Genomic DNA, 19,766 nt, shown 5'->3' with positions numbered 1-19,766 from the left:
TGTTTTTATTGTATTTACTTTGTTGTAATCCTGCCGTGATCCGTGTGGAGAAGCGGGAAATATAAATTTATTATTATTATTTATAATAATAAATTATTAATGATTAAATTATTTATAATAAATAAATTATTAATAATAATTAATTAAATTATTGATAATAATTAAATAATTTATTATTATTTATAATAATAAATTAACTTATTAATAAATTTATTATTATATATAATAATAAATTAACATTACTAATTGATAATTTGTGTATTCTTATTTATAATAAATTAACTAATTAATAATAATTAAATAAATTTATTATTTATAATAATAAATTACATTATTATTAAATAATAAATTTATTATTATTTTAAATAATAAATTAACTTAATAAATAAATTTATTATTATTATTGTAATAAGTTAACTTATTAATCATAAATATTTATTATTATTAATTGTAAAATAACTTATTATTAATTTAATTTATTATGTATAATAATAAATTAATAATAAATTACTCATTATTATAAATTAACTTATTAATAATAATTAAATAAATTTATTTTATTATATATAATAATTAATTAAATTATTATTAATAATATATTTATTTATTATTATTATTATTATTATTATTATTAAAGCAGTGGTTCTCAGCCTCTGGTCCTCCTGAAGTTTTTGCCTTCACCTCGCAGATTCCCTCATCGTTGGCCGTGCTCGCAAAGGATTCTGGGTGCCGAAGTCCAAAACAACTGGAGGAGGGACTCAGAAGGGAAAGGAGGGCGCTAAGAGGAGGAGCAGTTCCTCCCAACTGAGGTAAAGTCTGGCAAAGAGGAGATAAATATTCCCGCCTTTTGCGCGCGACGTGATGACGCACGCCGTGGGGGGCGTGGCCCAAGTTTTGGTGCAGCGCTTTCGAAGTTGGAGCGCGCTGCACCAAAACCTGAGCCACGCCCCCGGCGTCGTGCGTCGTGACGTCGCGCGCTTGCGTGCGTGAGCGAGCGAGCGAGCGAGGCCTGAGAGCGGGAGGCGGAGGCGGAAGGGGGAGGTCTCTCTCCTCTCGCTGCTGCTGCCGCTGCTGCCGTCGTTCTGGCGGCGGAGATGCCGCGGGTCTACATCGGCCGCCTCAGTTACCAGGCCCGGGAACGGGACGTGGAGCGGTTCTTCAAGGGCTACGGGAAAATCCTGGAAGTGGACCTGAAGAACGGGTGAGGCGGCGGCGGCGGCAGGCCGGCTTCCCTCTCTCGCAAGGCAGGCCTGGGCCTAGTCAGGCCCTCCTCCTCCTCCTGCTGCTGTCAGCGCGGGCCGGGCCCAGTGCGCATGCGCGCCCTTTCTTCGTCCTTTCCCGCGCGGAATGGATTGGGAGGAAAGGCAGGGAGCGCGCCTCCTCCTTCCTTCCGTTGAGTTGGAAGCGAAAGGGCTGCCAGTTCGGTCCCAGCCAAGGACTCCAGCCTCGGCTTAGCTTTGCATCCCTTCAAGAGCGCTAAAAGGACTGCCCAGCTTTCTTGGGGCACTTAGCTTTGACTGAGTATGACCACCGGCTTAGGCACTGGTTCTCAACCTTGGCTGCTCCAGGCTTTTTAGACTCCAGCTCCCAGAATCCCTGATCAATTTTTGGGCAAGCTGCCTGGGAGCTATGGGCCTTGGGAGTCCAAAAGTTCAGGAGAGCCTTTGGGAGAGCTTCAGCGCACTGATCAGCGGAGTAGAGATGTCCTTGGCGTTGCTCCGAGGAGAAGGGCAGTCTAAGATAGGCCAAGTGGGTCCAACATGAGAGCTTAGAGTTGGGAGAGCCACAAGGGCCATCCGGCCCAAGGCCTTCCGTGCAGGAACTCACAACCCAAGGAGCTCATTTAATGTTAATATGGCATCCAGTTCTAGGCTCCACAATTCAGAAAGTAGGTTGACAAGGCCAATGCTATTCTGGGCTGGATCTATGAGAGTACAGTGAAGGGAAGAAATCAATAAATGAATAAAATACAGTGGAACCTCGCCTTGTGTGGGGGACCCAGTCCGGACCCCCTCCCCACGTAAGACAAATTCTGTCTATGCTCAAGCCCCATTCAAGTGAATGTGCTCATGCACAGCAGCGCATGCGCGCCATGGGTGCACGTCCCATTCATTTGAATGGGACATGCCGCCCCGTGCGCTCCACGCAGCTTGAGCCCCTATGCTCAAAGCTGCGTATAGCGCACCCGCATATAACACAGGCACACTGTAAGTAATAGTGCCACTCTATTCTGCTTTGGTCACCACAGTTTCAAATTATGAAGCCTTAAAATATATGGGGATTCATTTCCAACAACAGTTATCACACTGATTTATGTCTAATGTAAGTCTCATTAATTTCAGTGGGCCTATTTCTATGTTTATGGGTGAATCTGAATCCAATCCATTGTTTCAACACCATTCTATATCACCGCAGAGAGCACACTGTGTTGTACTATCCACTAAGCTGTCAACAGTGTTATGCAGCAGCTAAAAAGGCCAATGTGATTTTAGGCTGCATCAATAGAAGTATAGTGTCTAGATCAAGGGACGTAATAGTGCCACTATATTCTGCTCTGGTCAGGCCTCATCTGGAATACTGTGTCCAGTTCTGGGCACCACAATTCAAAAAGGATGTTGAGAAAATGGAGCGTGTGAAAGGAGAGTGACTAAAATGGTGAAGGGTCTGGAAACCTTGCCCTATGAGGAACGACTTATTTTATTTATTTATTTATTTATTTATTTATTATTTATGTTGTCTATACCCCACCCTTCAGCCCTAATGGCTATCAGAGCGGCTTACAATTATTGTTTTTAATTAGATGGTTCCCTGCCCCTAAAAAGACAGGACTTAAAAAGAGAAGGGAATAGTGGTGGGGAAAGGATGAGGTCCAGCAGTTCTTCTCTCCATCTGAGGCCTGGACCAAGGCAGATGGACTGGAGGGAGGGCTCAGCTTCTTAAGGGAGACTTAGGGATCTGGGGATGTTTAGCCTGGAGAAGAGAAGGTTTAGCCTTGTTTAAATACTTAAAGGGATGCCATATTGAGGAGGGAGCAAGCTTGTTTTCTGCTGCTCCAGAGAACAGGAGCAATGGATGCAAGCTGCAGGAAAAGAGATTCCAGCTCAACATTAGGAGGAATTTCCTGACAGAGAGGGCTGTTCAACAGAAGAACACACTCCCTCGATGGAAAGTGGTGAAGTCTCCTTCTTTGAAGGTTTTTAAACAGAGACTGGAAGACCAACTGTCACATGAGGGTGCTTTGATTTAAATTTCCTGCATGGCAGAATGTGGTTGGACTGGATGGCCCTTGGGGTCTCTTCCAACTCTGTAATTTTATTATTATTACTGTTGGGTTGGGTTAAAAAAGATTGTGTGTGTTATTTGTTACTCTATTATATGTTAGTCAGAATTATTGTGACTGTTTTGTGACCATTATTAAATAAATTGAATATAAAAAGCATCACCCTACATCTCACCTAAAGAGAATTCAAAGCTATAGCCCTGTGAGTCTGTAGAATCAGTATGTAGAGAGATCTTGTCGCACCTTTGGGACTGAAAGAAAGAAATTGGCAGCATGAGCTTTGGTAGACTTGAGTCTACTTCCTCAGATGCATTTGGTGAAGTGGAAGACAGGTACAGACATATACTGTATACCTAAAGAGGATAGAGAAATGATCTGGGGCTGAAAGGAGGGTCTGGAAATAGGTATTGTTTATTGTTGATCTGTGCCTTCAAGTCATTTCCAATTTAAGACAACCCTAAGCCAAGCCTATCATGGTGTTTTCTTGGCAGGTTTCTTCAGAGGAGTTTTGCCATTGCCTTCTGAGGCTGAGAGAACATGACTTACCCAGAGTCACTCAGTGGGTTTCATAGCCAAGCTGAGATTCAAACCCTGGTCTCCAGAGGCAGAGTCTAAGGCTCAAACCATTACACCACACTGAGCTGGGATCAAAATGAACCTCTGTAATTAACATATTTACAATAATATTGGGAGCTGGGTTATACTGAGTTGCTGTTGTCTTATATCAGTCTTTCCCGGCCCTGGATGTGTTGTTGATTAAACCTGCATGAGGCATACCACTGAACTATGTCCTTTCTAGTTTGTTTTCTTTTCACTTTTCTTTGATAGCCTTCCTTTTCTCCAGCATTTTTAGGGCTGCGCACCAATTCTAATAGCAGCAACCCTGACAGGTAGGTCAGTCAGTCTCAGTAACTGATGCAGGGTCAGCTAGTGACTTGTATGGCTGAGTAAGGATTTAAATACTTCTGTTCTATCTTCCAAACCAGTGGTCCCCAAACTGTGCTCTTGGACTTCAGCTCTTCTATGAATGAAGGACCCCAAGCCACCCTGTCATCAACAGCCCTGTTCAACTCTTGCAGATTCAGGACTGTGGCTTCCTTGATTTTCCTACTTTCTTCTACCTTACCAAACATTAATGTCTTTTCTAGTGAGTTATGTCTTGTCATACATCCAAAGTATGACAGCCTCATTTTATTCATCTTAGCTTCTAGGAAGCATTCAGGCTTGATTTGCTCTAGCATACATTTATTTGTCTTTTTGGCATCCATGATATGTGAAGAACTCTCCTCCAGCACCACGATTCAAATGAGTTGACTTCTGTTTCTATCACCTTCCCTCACTGTCCAGTTGACCTATCATTTTTCATGAGCTACAAAACCAAAGGCTTTGCTATAATCTATAAAGCACAGGCTTACTTTCTTTTGAAATTGTAAGGTTTGCTTCATTATTCAATTCAGTGCACCTGCGTCATATGCGGGCGTGTCTTATGTGGCCTTCAATATATGCTGAAAACCATGGTGGGGAAAAAGGGCAGCGTTCCCATAAGGGGTAATGGTGCATACGCCCATGATACATGTGCACCACCGTGTGCACAAACCCCATTCATTTAAATGGGGCTTGAGCATACATGGAATTCCCTTTGCATGGGGGGGCACGGAATGGATCCCCCACGTAAAGGAAGAGCGGACTGTATATGTTTGCAATATTATCCCTAGTGCTTCTTCCATTCCTGAACCCAGCATGGACATCTGGCATCCTCACATGCATCATACTGGCACACACTCTTCTGTTCTTACTAATTAATTAGAAGAGCATGGTTCATGCCTCATAGTAAATTTATAGTGTAGACACAGAAAAGTTTGCTAAGTGACTTGATTGCCAGGCACAATAAATTGTAATTTGAATTTGAAAAATAATGGGCCTGTAGTTCAGCCATTCTACAGCAATCAGTTGTATTTGAGAAAAAATAAAATAATTATTTAAGAGTTTGCAGATTTTTTTCTCTTCTGGAAAAAAGTATTTTTTTTTAATTCCAGCTTTATCACTGTATTAGCTGTTGAGAAATCCAAGCCTCAATGTAAAACAAAGCATTGTTTGGAAGACTAAAGTAATCTACAGTATGCCAGTGTTGTTACAACTAAAGCAATTTAATTTTAAAAAACAGAAGTGTTAAAAGTCATTTGTTTTAAACTAGCCAACTCTGCTGGCCACCAATATTGCCTTTTCACTAAGTGCCAGGTTTTCACAAACCAAAGCCCACTGCTTTTTACATCATTAAATTGTTGTAACACCTTAAGTCAAAATAATAATAATAATAATAATAATAATAATAATAATAATAATTATTATTATTTATGTTTCCCCGCCTCTCCTGGTGGATCAAAGAGGGGTTACAGACTAAAAAAGTCTAAGACACTGAGGTACATAGATTTTATCACCCTTACATGACACCCCATTTTTTTTATTACCAGTTCATTCTTATGTTTCCTTATTCATTCCTATGTTCTTATGTTTCCTTATTCACCCATTCTGTTCTTGATATCTTTTAAGCATTGCTGAATGAACTCCTCCACCTGAGGTGTTCCCCTAATCTGGCTGCATGTGACTGCCACCAACCCCAGTTGCTGGGGAGAGAATTCAGGTAACACATTCCCCCTCCCCAGCAAATACTTCACTTGGAATTTGAACTTACCATATACACTTGTCTATAAGTCAAAAAAAATATGTCAAAAAACTGACCTAGAATCCTGGTCAACTTATATACATGTCAATGTAGTACTACTGCTCAGAAAGAAGTGCTGCCCACTACCCCATTCTGCTTACCTCGGCTGCAGCTGCTCACCTAAAAAGAGTGTTCCTGCCTTCCCAGGGAACAGAGAAAGAGCCAATTGGTTTTACAAAGGGTGCACTCATTTGTGTGTGTACATGTGTTCCTGCCTTCCCAGAGAGCAGAGAAAGTGTTGGTTGGTTTTGCAAGGGGCAAGCGTGTGTGTGGGGGGGAGCTTTGTCATTTACATCCTTTGTTACATTTCCCTATGTTGTCCCCTCGACTTATCCACGGGTCATATCAAAATCCAAAATTTTGGCACCAAAAGCTTCCCTTGACTTATACATGAGGTTGACTTGTAGATGAGTATATACAGTATAGAAAAATTTTGCCCACCCAGACTCTTTTGATCTCAGCCTTCTGAGTGGTGCAGCACTTCCACAGTTCAATGATCCATCCAAGCCTCAAAAGAAGCTTCTGCCTCTAACAAATGCCACTGTGGGGTGAAACATACAAGCAGGAAAGAGTGCCTGAAGCTGCTTCTTCCACAAGCGGGATGAGACCCCACTGCCCTCAGCAGCCACTCCCAAGGCAGCCCACTTGTAGACGGCATGGCGTCAAGCTGTGCTGCTGGGTAATTTTTTAAAAAATCCCTAACATCCATGTGCACAAAAACACAGCCGGTGACTGCCTGCTACCAAGATGCCATCCCATTGGATGGCTGTCCCCTTTGATTGTTCACACAGTTGTACTTGCAACTTGGGACAGGGCATCAGAGCAGAGGTTTGCCCAGAAAAACACTGGCAATGTCCAGTCATATCCCCCCTACATTCCCCTTCACCCCATGCCTCATCGTGGACTGTCTGGCTTGTGTATGTTGTACTTGCATCCATTAGATGGGTCACACTTTACCTTTTTTGCATTGCCGCACTGGCTATATCCTTTTTAAATTTTCACCTGCACCTATGCATTTATATGCAGCTTTAGGGTTAGGGCTAAGATGGAGTGCTCCTTTGGGACTGGTTTTGCGTTGAGGTGTTTATGTGCAGAGTCGAAGGTGCACACTTTCCAGGCTAGAGTAGTTTATTTTCACTTTTTATTCTAGCTTAGCCGTGATGTGGTTTCCAGCAGCTTCAAGGGGTGTCATCTAAACACCATGCCCCCAAAGCGGCCAGAAACTGCTCCTTTTGGCTTGTCTGTTTCACCCCTATGTCTCTAATCTTCATTTGATTCCCATGGTGTCATTTTCCTATACTGGTCAGTGCACTTCAGGCCCAGGGAACATTTTAGACAAATAATAATACACATGGTCTCAATGACCCATTTGTCTTTCTGCAACAAAACAGTTGCCAACACAGCACTACTTGCTTCAGCCTGCACCACAAAAGACTGCATAAGGTATGGGTGTTCAAGAATAGGTTTAGAACTCAAGAAGTTTTTCAGTTTGTCGAAATCCCTTTGGCGCTTGAAAGTCCATGACACATCCCTTTGGTTGGTTTGGTTTTAGTTTTTTGTCTTTAACAAATCAGTCATTGGCAGGGTTGGCTGATTTAAACCCAGTTGGCAGCTGATTTAAACCTAGTTGGCTTAAATCAAACGACTTTTTAAAAAGTCATGTTTTTAAAAATTGATTATTCATATATATTTTTCAAAAAATCTCGCTGTTATTATTTCCAGCCTTTTTACTGGAACAATCACTGGTTGAATTCAAACCTTTTAACTTCAACAGTTTATTGGCAGTTGTTCATTGTTAGACCAGTATCCAGTGTCAGTTGCTTCTTTTTGATCACTTCTTTTTAATCACTATATGGTAGAGTGCCCTTGATACTCTAGACGTTGTTTATAATTCTTCAGATAACGGTGTCTAACCTGTAGGTTTTGTTTTGTGTGAATTTGGCAAATGTGAGTCTGGTGGTCTTGTGGGTTAAGGCTTCAAAATTCTGCATCAGTTTCCTTGTTTTTCATTGACAGTCTGGCAAAGCCTTTCCTGCAAATATCAGTTAGTTCTACTGGTAAGTAAGGCCCCATACAGACAGGCCAAAATAAAGCTGCTTCGGGTCACTTTGGAGGTATGCTGTTTAAATGATGCATGAGTCCTAAGAGTCCGGAAGCCATACCAAAAGCATGGCTTCTGGACTCTTAGGACGCATGCATCATTTAAACCGCATACATCCAAAGTGACCCAAAGCAGCTTTATTTTGGCCTGTCTGTACAGGCCCCAAGACTGTATACTATAGATTGCTTTCTTGGGGTCACATTTTTTCTAGCCTTAAAACCATAGCTCTTAAGGTTCGGTGAGGAAGCAGCAGCCATGTGCAGAGGCACTGGACATCTTTCTCTGCTTCATTGGCTAAAGAACAGAAGGAGAATGCAGAAGTTAACAGTTGCACTGATTTATATTTCTGAATAGAAAACATAGTGATATGAGGTGTGCATTTTCCTAACACCAGAGATGGATACTGAACATATCTGAGTTGTTACTTGTTCCCCAAGCTACCTCGTTTTCTTTTATTTACTTCATTTGGAACCAGTTGAATACTTTTTACCTTTTAATTCTGTCTAGCAAATGAGTTGAATGTTAACCTAATATGGTTAGTGTGTAAATTTAGAGGGAGAATCAGCGTGGCGTAGTGGTTTGATCATTGGACTAGGACTCTGGAAAGCAGAGTTTGAATCCTGGCTCTTTCATGTAAATCCACTGGGTGACCATGGGCAAGTCACACTCTCTCAGTCTCAGAGGATGGTAATGGCAAACCTTCCCTGAAGAAACTTGTCAAGAAAACCCAATGATAGATTCATCTTGGGGTCAGAAACAATTTGGAGCACACAACAACAACAACATTTAATGGAGTAGCGTTAAAGCTTTCACTTCTGCAAATTTTGCAGGATATGTTTCTTGTACTAGTAAGAGGATTTGCTTTCTTTTCCTATGGATTGATGAAAAATAAAACTATACAGTACCTTCATCTCACCAGTTAGTTTTTTAAAAAACAACCTTGAGAGTCCCTCTGCATAGTGTTCATAGGCCTTGCTAACTAAAAGCTTTACAGTGTTACCCCGGGATACGAATGCGCCGCCTTACGAAATTTCCGGGTTACGAAAAAAATCAATTGAAAAAAACTGTTCCGGGTTACGAAGGTTATTTCGGGTTACGAAAGAAATTTTGGTGCTTTTCGGCGCTTTTTCGCACCAAATCGCGGCTTTTCCCCATTAGCGCCTATGGGTTTTCGGCTTGCGAAAGCTTTTCGGGTTACGAACGCGGCGGCGGAACGAATTAAATTCGTAACCCGGGGTACCCCTGTACTTTGTTTCCCATGAAACAATAATCAACACCTTCTTCATACGATTTAATATACAGAGGGCCTAGCCAGGCATACTAGTAATCTGAATGGTCTATAGTCAAAACAGCATATTGAGAGTACAAGAGGATGGTATTCTCAGAGTTAAGAGGATCCTGAGTTTTTCAAAAGTAGAGAAATAGTCCGGGAAATCCCTCCAACTTGTATAGGGGACCAATGGGATTAAATGGCTGGAATTCTAAAGAGGGATCACTCCAGACTGCACTTGTGTGTTGCACTATCCCTTGTCCCTTATAATATACTTTAGATGATTTGTCATGAAACTATAAAGGCTTAAAAAAGGAACAGTACATTTGGCATAGTCTTATGTCTAGTGTATAATATATGTTTTTCTATAAGTGTTTCTTGATGGTATATTGATTGCTTCTGAAAAATGTGGCACTTTCATGGCTTCATTTTCCCATGTTCAGTTTGTGCTCAGAGAACTTAGACAAATAAGCACATGGTTTCAGTGCACTCTTGTTTGTCTTTCTGCAACAATTGTTAACACAGTTGATATTGGAGCAGCTTTTGTCTTCCCCAGGTATGGCTTTGTTGAGTTTGATGATGTGCGTGATGCAGACGATGCTGTTTATGAGCTAAATGGCAAAGATCTTTGTGGGGAGCGTGTAATTGTTGAACATGCCCGGGGCCCTCGCCGCGACAGCAGTTACGGTTCTGGACGCAGTAAGCATTAACATAACTTTCTATTGGTGACTTTTTTTCTTTATAAAATGTATTATTGTAAAGCTGTATTTTAAAGGGGGGAAAACCCAAAGATATAAAGTTTAACTACTGCATTTTTAATTAAATTAATATTATTTAGATGTTAATTTATATTCAACTTCTTAAACATAATTAAATAATTGAGTTTTAATACTATTTTATTTTGGAAATACTGTATATGAATGGTTTATTTGTAATGTGATTGTTTAACATAGACTTAACAAAGACTCAATGTTTCAATTAAGAGTCCTTTGAGGCTAAGATGACTGCCTGTTCCATTTGCTGACCCTGGGTTGCCTTTCCATGAGTGGCTCTTTGACCTTTGTGGCCCTTGGCTGACCAAAAAAAGGAAGCCATGTGACGACCGCAACCTTTTCCCATTAGACGTGGGTGGTGAGGACCCCAAGGGTTAGAGAAAGATGTGATTAAACTGAAATAGGTGCCTGAAAACCTTTGTTCATGTCAGATATTCAGAAAACTTTAAAACAATGTAAGTAACATTAGTAACTGATATAGTGATTTGGTTATTATGCTTTGAAAACCATTAATTTGTTTTTAACTTAAACTTAGTTGCATGTTCAATTTTAATAGTAAATATCAAATATAAAGTCTTGTAATTATGTGCTAATGTTTTAAACCTATATATATAGACCTTCTTAAATGTCTGACTGTTAACATGTATTTTTAAAATAAGGAGAATGTAGTTTAGACTAATGGGTGTGGGGGGAATTAAATGTATTACTGACTACGTGGTAGACTAGTTTTTATTTTTATTTTTCAGGGGTATACATTTACCCCTGATTCCACTACCTTAGTTGAAGTATTGCATCTGTTATCACCTCTAAAGGTGGATATGGTTATAGAAGAAGTGGACGAGACAAGTACGGTCCTCCAACCCGTACTGAATATAGATTGATCGTTGAAAATCTGTCAAGCCGTTGCAGTTGGCAGGACTTGAAGGTATGCAATCTTTTTGCTTCCACCAGTAGCGATAAAGGTTTGAAAGTAAAATTGTAGACCTCTTTTGAATTCTTCTTGCTCTTTGGGCTACACAACAGAAAACAATTACTGTACTTGTTTGTCATGGAAAGGCTGCCCAAAATAGCTCTACTATTTGAATGTACAGTGTTGAATAAATTATGAATTTCTTAAGCATGAACCTATGCAAATTTTATTGAGTGTCATATACATATCACTAACTCAGAAGGTTTATGCTCTTAAATGCAGAGAAGATGCTTCCGAAATAGCAATAGCAAGCTTCATTTATATACCGCTTCATACTGAACTAAGCAGCCTCTAAGCGGTTTACAACTGTAAGCTAATTGGCTCCAGCAAGCTGGGTACTCATTTTAGTGACCTCAGAAGGATGCGAGCTTGAGTTGAGCTTCAGCCCTGGCTAGTATTACTCGTAATCTCTGAAATAATACAGAAGCCTAAACCTAACCCCCCATGTGGCTCTGACTTCAGAGAAGCTGCCACAGACAGGCCAACTTTAATGCAAAAAAACAGAAAATGTCCTGTTTCCTTACAATAATGTTTGACTGCCTTATGTGTCATTGGACCACTCCTTTTGATGTTACTGGGCCAAAATGTGCTTTGCTGTGGTCTCGATTCCTAGCCACAATTAAAGAGGAGATTACTATTATTATTATTCTTTATTTATATAGCGCTGTAGATTTGCACAGCACTGTACATAAAACAATAAATATAAAAGAGTAAACCTGCCTATGGCGTACAATCTAAGAAATGATAGGATAATACATATAAAATACACAGCAATACAGGAAATGGTTCAATAAAACAGGCAACAAAAAAGAACATAAAATAGCAAGTGACAATCACGCAATGCCTGGGAATGCTTCTCTGAACAGGATGGTCTTCAACTCCGTTTTGAAGCTGGGTTACACTTTTCTCTTTACACTTTGAGGAGATGAAAGCTGCTTGACCAGATCTTTGCCATGTCCCAAACTACAGTGAAGAATAGCATGCACAGAAACATTACTGTGCACTCCCTCCATCATTAACTTTCTTCTTGGACTCTCGTCATCAGAGGTTTATACAGTATCCACAGATTCAACCATCCACGACATGAATTATTTTTTAAAATAACAATTCCAAAAAGCAAACCTTGATTTTGCCATTTTATACAAGAGCAACATTGTATAACTAACCCATTATATATAATGGGACATGATATCTACAGGGTGCCCTGGAACCAAAGCCCAGCATATATCAAGGACCAACAGTACTTAGCCATTGTTTTCTTAGATGTTCATCTCTTGTTCTCAGCCTTTTTTGGCCCATAGCAACAGAGCAAATATGGCTGAATTTGTGTGTCATATGAACTGAAAAATACAATAGTCCTTACATTTAAGATCTTAGGGTAGATTTGATGCAAACTCACATTTCAGTCTTTTTCTACAAAATGAGGACCAAAATATGAATGTTGTGTTTTTATAGGTAAATGTGTTTTTGTGTGGTTTTTAATCTACAAAAGTATCCATGCCAAGGGCCATGGCCACTTGAAATTTGTGTATCTGAGAGGAGAATTAAGATTAATCAAGGTCATCTTTATTACATACAGTACACACATCTACAGGAATATAAATCACGCCTATTTTTCAGTGGCTTAATCTAACAGTATGAAGTCTGGTAGCATTTGAAAGAAAGCACAAATGTTTTATATTTAATACTCTGTTCTTTTCTAGGATTATATGCGTCAAGCAGGTGAAGTGACATATGCTGACGCACACAAAGGCAGAAAAAATGAAGGTGTGATTGAGTTCAAATCCTATTCTGACATGAAAAGAGCCCTTGAAAAGCTGGATGGGACAGAAGTAAATGGTAGAAAGATAAGGCTAGTAGAAGACAGGCCTGGGTCCAGGCGCCGCCGTTCCTATTCCAGAAGTAGGACTCATTCAAGGTAGGTGTGTGCCTTGGTAGGCCATTAGTTGGATAATTGTTGCCTAAAAATGCATTAGAACATTTCAGGAACACCATGAAACTGTGAGGTTCTTCTGGTGGGTTATGGTGATAGAATAGAAATAAAGGTGTGTTGTTGCGTGCCTTCGAGTCATTTCCAACTTAGGGTAACTAAGGTGAACTAATCAGGGTCAAGATTTGTTCAGAGTGGATTTGCTTTTCGCTTTCTCTGAAGCTGAGAATGTGGCTCACCTGAGGCACCCATTGGGTTTCCGCCAAGTCCAAGAGCTATGACTGATACTGTGGGAAGAGGCCAACCCAATCAAGCTTTTCCCAATTGTTCTGTTTATATAAATATAAAATATCCCTTTCTTACACTTGTATCCAATCCTCTCTTTAATACTCTAAATCTTTCTGTCTCTCCTCTGAGTGCTGAGAGGCAAGGGTAGCAGAAATGCACTGTTCAGCTCAGGGCAAGGAGGGAAGCCGTAGTTGCACTGGATATGCAACAGGTCTTCTGAAGCCTTTCTGCTCCATATGTTTGGAACAGGAGGCCCTGAAGCCAGCAGGGGAGGTTAAATCTCTCTGTGTCATGGTACAGGGATGCCACCAGCACCCAGCCCAAAACAGGCCAGGGATAGAGATTGGAAAGCAAGCACTGGAGGATAGGGGGCAAGCACTGGAGATTAGGGGACACTGAGGGACTTTCCACCCCCCTGACCGCATAATGACAGAGAAAGATAATACCCTAGTGCCAGAGCAAAGGCTGCAGTCATGGTGGTGAGGCATCAGATTTGAGTAAATCAAATATAAACACAAGGTTCAAGCACAGTCCAACCTTTGCACCCTTGCTGGGCACCAGGCTTTTCAGGGTGTCACTAGATCCAGTACTAATGGATACCAAAGACAAGCAAAAGGTGCTGGTTCTAGGGAGAAGGAAGGAGGATTGGAGACTTAGCAGACACAGACAACTCTCACAAACAATTTCTTATCACACTTCACTTCCTCCTGTAGGAGCAGGAAGTTCAGACTCCATTCAGGTGAACAGAGGGCAGGCCACAAGTGGGCAGCTCTAGCAAGGGGCAGTGCAAGAACCAGCAAGCCTGAAACCAACTTTGAGTAGGGGATAGACCTCATAGGTTTGCGAGGCCATAGGAAGAGACAACCTCAGATGAAGACAACTTCAGATGAACACCATCAGACACAGGGCCAAAGCACAGAGCCTGGCCTGGACCGCGGCAGCCTCACGAACCACTCCCAAAGTGGGCCACTGCTATGGTCTCATGCTAGCAGCCGGCAGGAGTGCATTAAATCCACTCCTAAAAGGGCAGGCTCTTGCCGGCTTGGTGCAACCTCAGCAGGTCTTCTGGCTGCTTTGAGTGCGTGCGTCATCTAAACCCCACACCCCCAGGATGGCCAAAAGCCACTTTATTTGGCCTATCTCTTTCTGGTCACAGTTACAAAATCAGATTTGCACATCTATTCTGAAAACATATCTGACATCACCAAAATTCAAGAAACCTATCTATAATAAATAATAATAATAAAATCTTTATTTATATCCCGCCCTTCCAAAAAGATCAGGGCGGCTTACAACAATGCAACAAGTGCAATTGAATACAAAGTTAAAAACATATAACAATCAAAACAATACATAGTCTAAAAAACAATAAACAATAAACAATCTAGAGGCCATCGGTCACTTAATCCAGATTGTGAGCATAGAGGCCTACAGATCAAACAAATAGGGCAATAAAATGCAGCCTTGCCTGCCCCCCTTGACAATCAGAAACTCTGTATTTTGTCCTGATGGTAGCCTCTTGACCTGAGTACAGGTTATGCATCAGGGAAATGAAATATTAATTTAGAAGTTCCTATGAAACTCCTAATCCCATGAGTAGGCTAAGGAAATGTTTTAGATAGAAATGTTAGGGGATTTACATTTATTTTTAAACCTTGGCTAAAAATGATATACAGTGGTACCCCGGGATACGAATGCGCCGCCTTACGAAATTTCCGGGTTACGAAAAAAATCCATTCAAAAAAACTGTTCCGGCTTACGAACGTTTTTTTCGGGTTACGAAAAATTTTTTGGTGCTTTTCGGCGCTATTTCACACGAAATCGCGGCTTTTCCCCATTAGCGCCTATGGGTTTTCGGCTTGCGAAGGCTTTTCGGGTTACGAAAGCGGCGGCGGAACGAATTAATTTCGTAACCCGAGGTACCACTGTACCGTATATACTCATATAAGTCAACCTCATGTATAAGTCAAGGGCAGTTTTCAGATCCAAAATCCTTGATTTTGATATGACCCGTGGATAAGTCGAGGGTCAAACACTGGAGGATGTTACAAAAGATCTAAAGGGGGAAACAAAGCACCACTTCCCTCCCTATATTTCCCTCTCTGGACCTCTCCAAAGCATCAGTCTCGGCATGGGAAAGGGGAAACAAACCTCGGCGCGCGCGCACTCACACAAACACTCTTACCAAAAGCATCTCCAAGGCTCATAGCTTGCAAAAAGGAGGACAGACCCCACTTTCTCTGCTCTTCACCCCAAGGACTCCCAAGGCTCATAGTTTTGCAAAAAGGAGGACAGACCCCACTCTTTCTTGCTCTCCACCCCAAGGACTCATAGCTTGCAAAAAGGAGGACAGACCCCAGTCTTTCTCTGCTCTCCACCGCAAGGACTCTCCAGGATCAGGGCTTGCAAAAAGGAGGACAGACCCCACTCTTTCTCTGCTCTCTACCCCAAGGCTCATAGCTTGCAAAAAGGAAGACAGACCCCACTCTTTCTCTTCTCTCCACCCCAAGGACTCCCAAGGATCAGTGCTTGCAAAAAGGAAGACAGACCATTCTCTCTCTCTCTCTCTCTCTCTCTCCCTCCCTTTCATCCCAGGACTCCCGAGGCTCATAGCTTGCAAAAAGGACAGACCCCACTCTTTCTCTGCTCTCCACCCCAAGGACTCCCAAGGATCAGGGCTTGGCAAAAAGGAGGACAGACCTTTCTCTCTCTCTGCCTTTCACCCCCAGGATTTCCAGGCAAAACAGGGTACAAGCCAGGGCATACTTTCTGTGTGTTTGTTTCCCTTGCCTCAACAGCAGCTTGTTAGCTTTGGCTGCACGGGAAGGCTGAGAGGGAAAACAAAGACACACACACAGAGGGAGAGAGTGCGTGAAGTTGAAGGCTTTCATGGCCGGCATCCATAGGTTTTTGTGGGTTTTTCGGGCTATGTGGCCATGTTCTAGCAGAGTTTCTTCCTGACGTTTTGCCAGCATCTGTGGCAGGCATCTTCAGAGAATGTTTGCCTGGAGAGCGCGCTGGGGCTTCAAACAGGAAGCCGTTACAAGGCTACAGAGTAAGGTGGGCACTTCTTCTTTCAGGAAATCTATAAGCATTAACTCATTGCCCCGTCTGTAAGTCTACCCATGATTTTGGAGTCCATTTTGATGCATACATTTTTCGACTTAAAGTAGGCTGTTGCAACTTGGTAACTCTAAGTGACTGCCTGAAGGATATTATTAGAGATACTCTTTTACTAATGTGCATTACTATTTAGAATTAAGCTTCATTTATAGACTTCCTGTCTTTCACACTCTTTCAGTTACCACCTTAGTTTTATTCCCCAGAGGCAGAGGAAAGTATCTGCAGAGTCCAAGATGGAAAGCACAAGACAAGGTCCCCCAATAATTTCCCACTGAGTTATGTGAGTGGTGGCAGTTTAGATGGTCTCTTTTGGTCCCATCCTGTTGAGCAGGAGCCTAGAAACAGCACATGGAACCTATAGACACTTAATAACTATAGCAGTTCTTTTACTTTCAGGTCTCGCTCTCGAAGCAGACACTCTCGTAAAAGCAGGAGTCGTAGTGGCAGTAGCAAAAGCAGTCATTCAAAAAGCAGATCACGATCCAGGTAAAATTAATTAGTAATTACTGTATTATAAACATACTTCAGACAGTATTGATGGAGTTTTGTTACTCTGAATTGGCATCTACAAGCCTTACTATATAAAAGTGAGAGTCTGAGGCGTCTAGCTACTTAACCCTTGTGTATGATTTCAGGACTTTTGGTTTGTGTAGTCAAAACCATCACTTTGTTATGTACTTCCCACTTAACTCACAATTATTTGCAGTTTATACAGTGATCTACTAATCAACTAGAAACATCAAGACCTTCTAATTATTGGAGTGATTTTTGTTTGTTCTATCATACAACAGATATTTGTACAAATTTGTAAGCAGACTTTAGCAAGGGTTATTGCATTGATCATTTAAAGGATTTTTTGAATTTTTTGATAATTCTGATTCCATTACTAGCTTTAAAAGCTAGTCCCTGATCTGATCAAGTCATTTATCTCCTTTTGTGTTTTACATCTGATAGCACAGGAATGTCAAAGGAGTTTATCAGACAAGAGAAATTGGAAGTACTGTATAATCTAATAGCAATCTGAACGCAATCATGGGGTTCAATGTTATTGCATGATAACCCACTACACACAAATTCGGGCAATGGGAAGTCAGTCCGAGCGCAATCATGGGGTTTCACGTTACTGCGTGATAGACTGCCACACGCAAATTCGGGAAATGGCATGCTATTTTTGGGCAATGGGAAGCCAATTCGAACGCAATGCGCATTCACATAATTGCACTAAACTAGCGAATTCATGTGAATGCGTTCTGGCCCCACTTTCTTTTCACTTAAATTTAAGAGAAATTCCTCCCGTTTGATAAACCCCAAAGAATGTAGCCCACCCAAAAATGTTTTGGGTGCCTCAAGGGGCCCAAAGCACCTTATGTTGCCTAGGTACTGTAAGAGGAGCTCTGTGTGTATGTGTGTATATGTAATGTTTTTAATATATATAAATTCAATATATTTGTCAAGCAGACGTATGGCGCCGGAACGAATTAATTTCGTAACCCGGGGGACGAGTGTAATAATAATAATAATAATAGAGCATTTGGAGAATCTTGTTAGAAAAGCATGTTAGAAAGAGACAGCATTTTAATACTGCCAGTTATTGCAAGAAGATTTATACAGTTCCTTTGCTGTTTGTTGTTGGTTATTAGGTCTGGATCGCACTCCAGAAGCAAGAGCCGCAGTCGAAGCAAAAGTCATAGCAGAGGCCAAAAGGAAAAAAGCAGGAGTCCAAGTAAAGATGATAAAAGCAGGAGCCGTAGCAAAAGTGTGGAGAAATCCCGAAGTAAAAGTAAAGACAAACCAGAGGATGTGGTTCACAATAATGATGATGATGACCAAGCAAAGAGCAGAAGTCCCAGCAAAGAAAAGAGTAAGAGTAAAAGCAGGAGTAGGAGTGGTAGTAAAGAGAAAATAGAAGAGGAGGAGAGGGAGAATGTAAGGAGCAGTAGGAGTAAAGAGAGAGAAAAGAGTGCCAGCAAGGTTAGAAGCAGGAGCAAAGAAGGGAGCAGGAGCAGGAGCAGGAGCCGTAGCAAGAGCAAGGATAAAAGGAAAGGTAGGAAGAGAAGCAGGGATGCCAGTAGGAGCAGAAGCAGGAGTCAGAGCAAAAGTGAGAAAAGCAAGAGGCGGAGTAAACGTGACAGCAAGTCTGGCAGCAAGAAAAAAAAGAGAGAAGATCAAGAGCGTTCCAGGTCTAGGTCTAGATCCAGATCTCAATCCAAGGGAAAGGAGCATGTAAAAGCAGAACCCACCACAAAGGAATCAAAGGGCGAGTGTGAGGAAATGGACACCAGTCGTAAATCCCGGTCAAGGTCAAATTCCAAGTCTAAGCAAAATGTCAAATCAGAATCTCGCTCCAGATCCAAATCAGTTTCAAAAACAAGATCCCAATCCAAGTCTAGATCGAGGTCTGCCTCTAGGTCACATTCCCGATCTAGATCAAGGTCTTGTTCCAGATCTTAAAATTGCTGCAACCACACTTAGAGCTCTATGAGAAGTCTTTTGTACATGTTTGGTAGTTGTAGCACAAGTGATTGGAGTAGAACATGTCACTGCTGTACATTTTTAATACATCCCCCCCCCGCCCCCTGCCCCCCCGGTGTGTCTGTAAATGTTCAGTCTGGTGCTTCCTCTCTGTTGCCCTTTCTGGTACTTGAGGCTAAGAACCTCATTTGGGCACCAAACACCAATGGGTTTCCAGAATAGCCATAGAGAATGAGCACTAGAGTTTGATGGGCTTCTAAGACTGGAATGATGACTCCTAGGTAGGTATGATAACTTCAACAATTTTCCCTTTAATTGATGCCCTTTGATGTATGTCATTTAGTGGGAAGTACAAAGTCTTAAATTTCATATTACTTTTTCATTTTAATACTTTGGACTTGCAGAGTTTGTGAATGGCACAGTCAGGAAAATAGATACCTACAGTAAACAATAGGGAAGGGGAAAAAGGTAGTTCCACTTTCTGGTATTGTGACAATATCCTTGTTTTATATTTTTTTTATTTTTCCCCGTATTGCAAAGTACAGTGGCCCCTGTTTCCATTAAATTTGAATAAAGACTATTTTTGCTTGACAACATGTTGTAATGGTTTTAAGTTATACTGATGTATCTCTTCAAGAGATGCTTGTGAGTCTCAAATACATACTTTAAAAAAAGTCATAAGATAAAAAAAACCTTGATCATGGACTCAGCCTTTCAGGCATATTCTGAATGATGTCCCAGCAGAGCAAATCCTATTATCTATGATACTATTAACCTTCATGCAAGCAGAGGATAGGTCTACTAGGAGATCTCAAGGTTTTGCAGCAGATCAGCTGT

General features: G+C 41.4%; 1 protein-coding gene across 1 annotated transcript; it reads left to right on the top strand.

Moving 5' to 3' along the window:
- Positions 1-986: 986 nt before the first annotated feature.
- SRSF4 (serine and arginine rich splicing factor 4) lies at positions 987-19,523 on the top strand. The gene is made up of 6 exons (XM_042440262.1): positions 987-1,201; positions 9,930-10,072; positions 10,959-11,071; positions 12,820-13,034; positions 16,854-16,943; positions 18,098-19,523. Exons 1-6 carry the CDS (start codon positions 1,095-1,097, stop codon positions 18,906-18,908), a joined length of 1,479 nt encoding a protein of 492 aa, XP_042296196.1. The 5' UTR covers positions 987-1,094; the 3' UTR covers positions 18,909-19,523.
- Positions 19,524-19,766: the final 243 nt, after the last annotated feature.

This window comes from Sceloporus undulatus, chromosome 9 (genome assembly GCF_019175285.1).
Source record: "Sceloporus undulatus isolate JIND9_A2432 ecotype Alabama chromosome 9, SceUnd_v1.1, whole genome shotgun sequence".
Classification (NCBI taxonomy): Eukaryota; Metazoa; Chordata; class Lepidosauria; order Squamata; family Phrynosomatidae; genus Sceloporus; species Sceloporus undulatus.
This window is presented reverse-complemented; position numbering and strand designations above follow the sequence as displayed.